General features: G+C 34.6%; 1 protein-coding gene across 1 annotated transcript; it reads right to left on the bottom strand.

Annotated features, from left to right (window-relative positions):
* Nucleotides 1–2,089: 2,089 nt before the first annotated feature.
* LOC100924284 (olfactory receptor 7A10-like) lies at nucleotides 2,090–2,929 on the bottom strand. Its single transcript, XM_023496827.1, has 2 exons — nucleotides 2,578–2,929; nucleotides 2,090–2,292 (listed from the first exon to the last, which is right to left on the bottom strand). Exons 1-2 carry the CDS (start codon nucleotides 2,927–2,929, stop codon nucleotides 2,090–2,092), a joined length of 555 nt encoding a protein of 184 aa, XP_023352595.1.
* Nucleotides 2,930–6,544: the final 3,615 nt, after the last annotated feature.

The following is a 6,544-nucleotide window of genomic DNA, read 5'->3' as shown; positions in this document are numbered from 1 at the left end:
AAGATGTACCCAGATAAACAAAATGAAATGTATGCAATCATTTGATAGTCTGGGGTAATACTAACAACTGGGGAAATTAAACATTCTTGTTGGAGTAAGCTCTCAAATTTAGAAATAAATGGAGTTAGGGAATCCAAGATATAGAGGTAAATTTGGGCTCTTCTCTGTCCCATGTATGGGAAAGAACCTGTGTAAAGGCTCTGAAAAGATAGAGATGTGAAAATTGTTACAAATAGGTAAATTTGACTGGATTACTGAGTATGTTGGGGCAGTGATATGAAATGGGCCCATGAACATCAGTTAGAATTAGATTATAAGGGAATTTTAAAGTCATAGGAGTTCCTATGTTTTCCTATTTATAATAAGGAGCCAGTGAAGAATCTTAACCAAAGCTTTGATTTGGCCAAACCAATGTTTGAATGTGATGAAAACAAAAATGATCATGACATCAATTGCACTTTCAACAGATGTACACTTTCAATATCTCGTTGACACATGGAGTTGATCATAGTTTCTGAAAGACTATGTCAAGTATTTCCAAAGACAACTAAAGAAAAAGACTTATGTTTATCTGGAGGAGGGGAGAGGAGAGGAAGAAAAAGTTGAAACACATGGTTTTGCAAAGATGAATGTTTAAAAAAACTATCTTTTTATGTATTTGGAAAAATAAAATATTATTAAAATCAAAAAAGAGGTAGCATATATAATTATAGAAGAAAAAAGACTTCACCTTTAGTATCAGGCAAAGCACATAGAGGCTCATCTAAAGAGCATTGGCCAGCAAGTGAAGATTTTTCTTTTTACCACAACAACTCATCATAGCTGATTGCTTTGACATGGAGGAGATGGCATCTAGACCCCCCAATAATGAAATCTCATATCTATTTCTTCCTCCTTTCCTGTAGCTATATAGGACTTTATAATTTACAAAGCATTCTCATATACTATGATTTGATGTACACAAAAAAAGAAAAGCTAAGTAGTCAGGGTAGATCTTCCCATTTCCATTTCAGAAATAAATTGAAAAAGATATTAAGTTAACCATGAGCACACAGCTCATAAGTAGCAAAATGAGGACTAAAACCCTGGCCATATCCAGCAATTTTTTTAAGCTAGAAAATATCCTGAAGAAGCAAAATATGTTCAACCAGATGTCAATGAGGCCATGAGGAAAAAGATCAAGGTTCTTTATAATCAATAAGAGCAGAATAAGCCATTAAGGTAGGAACACTGAGATTAATCAGTCAACATTTATTAAGCACCTACTATGTATGAGTCACTTGGTTAAACATTGTGGATACAAAATGAAGCAAAAGATAGTCCTTGACCTCAAGGATCACACAATCTACTGGGTGAGGCAACATACCAACAAATACATACAAACTCTATTCAAGATTAATAGAGCTCAATATGTTAATAACCTAATAAATTAAGCTAATAAAATTAATAATGATTAGTAAATTATTAACAAAGGGAAGACATTAGAACTAAGAGGAGTTGGAAATGACTTCCAGTAAAAAATGGGATTTTTAAAATTTAGAACTTAAAGGAAGCAAAAGAAGCCAGTAAATGGAGAATATTCCAGAGGTAGTAAGATAAAGACATAGGCCTGGATTATAACTACAGCCAGTTCTAGAATGGTAAGAAGGAAAAGGATAATGAGTATAATTGAGGATAGTACCATGTTAATGGATATGAGTGCTAGGGCAGTGGAGCCGATTAGGTGAATTAATGGGGTACATTTTAGAAAGTGCCCAGAGTCAAGAAATGGAATGTGTTGTTCATGGAATAGGATAGAACTTAGTTTCAATTAAGTTAAGAGTTTATGATAAGGAATAAGATTATGAAGCAAATTTAATGTCAAACAGAGGATTTTGAATTTGACCTTAGAGAGACAATAGGGAGTCATTAACATTCAATGAATTAAAGGGTGACAGAATGAAATCTTTATTTTAGGGAACATAAGTAAAACAGGTAAATGGTGGAAGATTTGAGTGGGTAGAAAAAATGAAGAATCCAAGATTTCTGCCTCCCAATATTTTCATGCAAAGGACTAGTGTCTTATTCCAAAGACGAGGAGCCCATTCCATTACTGAGAAGAGGCTATTTTGCTAATGAACCTCTTAAGAGCATTTTTTATGTCTTTATTCCTTAGGGTATAGATGAATGGATTCAACATGGGGGTGACCACAGTATACATTACTGAGGCAACTGTGCTCTTCCATGAAGAGTGGGTAATTGAGGAGCTCAAATACACTCCAAGTCCTGCGCCATAGAATAAGGAAACAACAGAGAGATGAGATCCACAGGTAGAAAAGGCTTTACACTTACCTTGAGCAGATGGGATTTTCAATATAGAAGAGCAGATCTGTGTATAAGAGAAAAGGATCCCTGCGAGGGAGAGAGTACCCAGTAGTCCAACTAAAATATATACCAAAACATAATTGATAAGAGTATCAGAACAAGAAAGTTTAAGAACCTCAGCAAGATCACAAAAGAAATGTGGAATTTCATGTTCTGTACAGAAGGAGAGTTGTGTTACCATCAGACTTTGAAGAAGAGAATACAGAAGACTTATTATCCAGGAGACCAGTACCAACAGGCCACACAGCTTAGGGTTCATGATGGTTGTATAGCGTAGAGGATGACAGATAGCCACAAAACGGTCATAAGCCATTGCAGTGAGGAGGAAATTGTCCAAAGTAACAAAAACCATAAAGAAGTACATCTGAGCAAGACAGTCAGCAAAGGAAATGGCCTTGTTTTCTGTCAAGATGCTCACCAACATATTGGGCACTGTGGTAGATACCACACAGAGATCTACAAAAGATAAATTGGAAAGGAAGAAGTACATGGGAGTGTGGAGGTGAGAGTCAGAGCCAATGGTCAACATTATGAGCAGGTTTCCAACCACTGTGACCAAGTACATGCCCAGGAACAGCCCAAAGAGAGGCCCCTGCTGTTCTGGTTTTTCAGAAAATCGCAGGAGGATAAATTCAGTGAATTGTGTTTGATTTCCTGGTATTATGAGGTTGATTTTTCTGCTGAGAAAGAGAAGTGAGAAGAGTATAATATGAAAACATGGTTATCCTTGTAAATGAAATAGAAAGAACACCAAGCTTTCACTTAGAATTTCTAAGTTATTTCCCTGTCTCTGTCACTTATTACCTTTAAGATCTTAGACAAGTCACCATTTACACATGCAACCTCAATGCAAGATGAAGGATGTGAACCTAAAGATATCTACAATCTTTTCCAGTTCATTGAGTCTTTGAAACATGAACAATCACATTTAGTAGTGAACAATTTATGAATACAATCTGAAACTTGTTCAAAGCATCAATGATCATTGAACACTGAGATAAAGAGGGGGATAGTATTCCTCAGTGATAACTGGATATGAACAGGCAGTTTTCTCATAAAAAATCAAAACAACTTATAGTTATATGAATAATGCTCTAAAATGTTACTGATTACAGAAATACAAATTAAACAACCTTGTGATATTATTTTACACCTACCACATTGGCTAAAATGATTGAACAGAAAAGCAGCATTTTTAACATGGATATAGGAAAACTGGACCATTAATTCACTGCTGGTGGAACTGTGAACTGATCAACCCTTTTTAGAAAGTAATCTGAAATTATGCCCAAAGAGTTATTAAATGATCTATACCATTTTACACAGAAATACCACTACTAGGTCTGTTTCCAAAGATGATAAGGGAAGGGGGGGGGGGAAACTCTATATGCTCTAGAATATTTCTAGCAGTCTCTTTGTGGTGACAAAGAACAAAGAACTGAAAGTTGTTGAGATACCCATTAATTAGGGAATATCTGAATGAGTTATGGTATACAATCATGAAGAAATATTACTTTGCTATAGGAAATTATGACCTCAATGATCTTTTAAAAATGAATAGACTTGAACAAAATAATGAGAGAAATAAGAAGAACCAAGAGAATATTGCATACAGTAAGAGTGATATTTTTTAAAAACAACTTTGAGTGACTAAGTCATTTTGATATTTTAAGAACCCAGATTAACTACAATGGAAATATGAAGGAAGATGCTATCTACGTTCAGAAGAAAAACTGATAAATAGAATGATTTGGCAAAAATATGTATTTTATACATGTGTTTATGTATATACATATATATATATATTACACAAACACATTTAATATTTACATGTAATGATTGCTGTCTTCAGAGCAGTGGAGGAAGAAGAATTTAAAATATATATATCATTATTACGATTTTTTAAATAGCAAGGTTTACTTAATAGATTTATAAATTCATGTAATCTTTTTTATCTATTATGTTGTGGGAAAGCTTATTTTGTTTCAAAAATCACAAAATAATATAATTTTTAAAAAATTTAAATTGCACCAAAAAATTTGCCTAGACATTAAAAAAGAAAAAAAAAAAAGATATTAAGGGCAGGGCAAGTCTTATTCAGCACCCAATACCAGAGAGAAAAGATTGAGAACTGATATTACAGAAAGATTTGGGCCATCCATTTTTTAAATTGAAATCAGTTTCCATAAAAATGAAAAGGACCTCATAAGAAATAGAATATAAAACTTTTCCCACCAAAAAAATCCATTCTACATTATGCATGTCAAGTGAGCATTTCTCCTTTCCTTAAAGACCTCCATGGAAAGAAAAACTCTGTTTCCTCAGGCAACACATTCTACTCTGGGTTTCCTTTCTATTGAACCAAAATGTGCTTGTTTTCAAAATCTATCCAATGATCTCAGTCTACTCTCTGCAGAAACAAATCCCATTTCTCTTCCCCATAACATCTCTTTAAAAATGTGAACACATTTTTGTGCCCATATTGCATCTGTTTGGTCTTCCAAAGCTCAAGTAACTCTAATTTCTTTAGTTGACCAACATAAACCCTTCACAATCTTGATTGCTGTCTTTTGTATCCAATCTAGACAATCAATCCTTTCCAAATTGTGGTACATAGAACCAAACACAAAATTTCAAATGAAATCTTACTATGGCCAAGGACAACTAAATAATCACCTCTTTCTTATTGGAAGCTTTGACTCCTTTAAGGCATGTTAAGTTTTTAGGTCATTAAGTCTGATGTCATTGTTAACTCATAGTGACTTTACAATCTACTAGAAATTCTCACATCATTTTTAAAGGAATTGGAATCTTGTATGAGGGGAGAATCTATGGACTTGTGTATTCTCTCCTTTTTATATGCTGCAACCACACATAGCTGGCATTAGATGAGATCAGCCTTCCAATATCTTGCAAACCTGTGTTGCTAAGCCTCCCTTGATATAGTCAAGGGCTGTACATAATGAAAGGGCAACTCTCTTGAGATTCTGCTCCATCAGCCTTGAAAGATACAGGGATCACCAAATAATAATGTCTTACAGTTGTGACATATTCTATAATCTCTCAAAACTCTGACATTCTATATTCTACCGTCCATCCCACCTGACCCTCGGTTTTAATGCATGTGGCATTAAAAAGGAAAAAAATTCACTGCTACATGTGTCCCTGGGTAACAATACTGTGGATAGAAGATGGATCCAGGATTAAATGGGAGTATTTTAGTTCAAGAAGGTATTTCTAGAAATAATGGAGTCAATTTTCCACCTAACACTGAAGGGTAGAGTTGATCATGAACAAGGGTAGAGCCAACTATTATGTTCTTTATATTAACTAGAATAGTCAAGAACAGTCTGAGTGACAGAAATTTTAGGCAGATAGGCCCTCTGTGAATTCTAGAACCAATGAACCTCAGAATTTAAATGAATCCCAGAAGTCATTTAGTCCAACCTAGCCCTAAATAACTTATAAAAAATGTGATGTGGCTGAGAAAAGCAAAAACTAAGTTCTTCCTAGGGCTAGGCACACAGCATGAATTTATTAAAATTTTACTATGTAGCATACATTGTGCTAAGTAATAGGGACATAAAAACAAAAAGTAGAAGTGGTGAAGCAGAGAGGAGGAAGATACCAGTACAAGGGCATGATTACAGAGCCTGGAGAGTCAGAAACATAGACAGGAGAATAAAGAATGATAAATCTGAGCCCTTTCCTAAAATGGGGAACTCACCAATGTGGAAAAGGAGGATGACATGCTGATATGAAGTTTGAGGGTGAAATACCCTTGGTCATTAAGTCATGATTATGAAATCCAGAGTCAGAAACACAGCAGAGAAAATGATAAAAGGTCATTTTACAAATGATAAGTAATTATCCAGCTGTTGCTTGAAGACATCCCTTGAGCAGGAATCTACCACCTCCTGATAGAGCCCATCCTATATTTGGAAAACTTTGCTTATTAAGAAGTTTGTTTGCTGGTTTGTTTGTTTTCTTGAAATCAAGTCAAAATTTGTCCACTCTAGGCTAAGGAAAACAGGTCTAATTCTTCTTGCTAACCCTTCAAATACTTAAAGATAGCAAGTTTTGTCCCTAGAGGACAACAACTATGTGGAGTTTGGGGATAGTTCTGTAATATTTATAAACTAAAGTATTTATAGACTTCCATCATCATGATTACTCCATT

This window comes from Sarcophilus harrisii, chromosome 1 (assembly GCF_902635505.1).
Source record: "Sarcophilus harrisii chromosome 1, mSarHar1.11, whole genome shotgun sequence".
Taxonomy (NCBI): domain Eukaryota; kingdom Metazoa; phylum Chordata; class Mammalia; order Dasyuromorphia; family Dasyuridae; genus Sarcophilus; species Sarcophilus harrisii.
The sequence above is the reverse complement of the archived record's forward strand: the minus strand, read 5'-3'. Positions and strand labels throughout refer to the sequence as shown.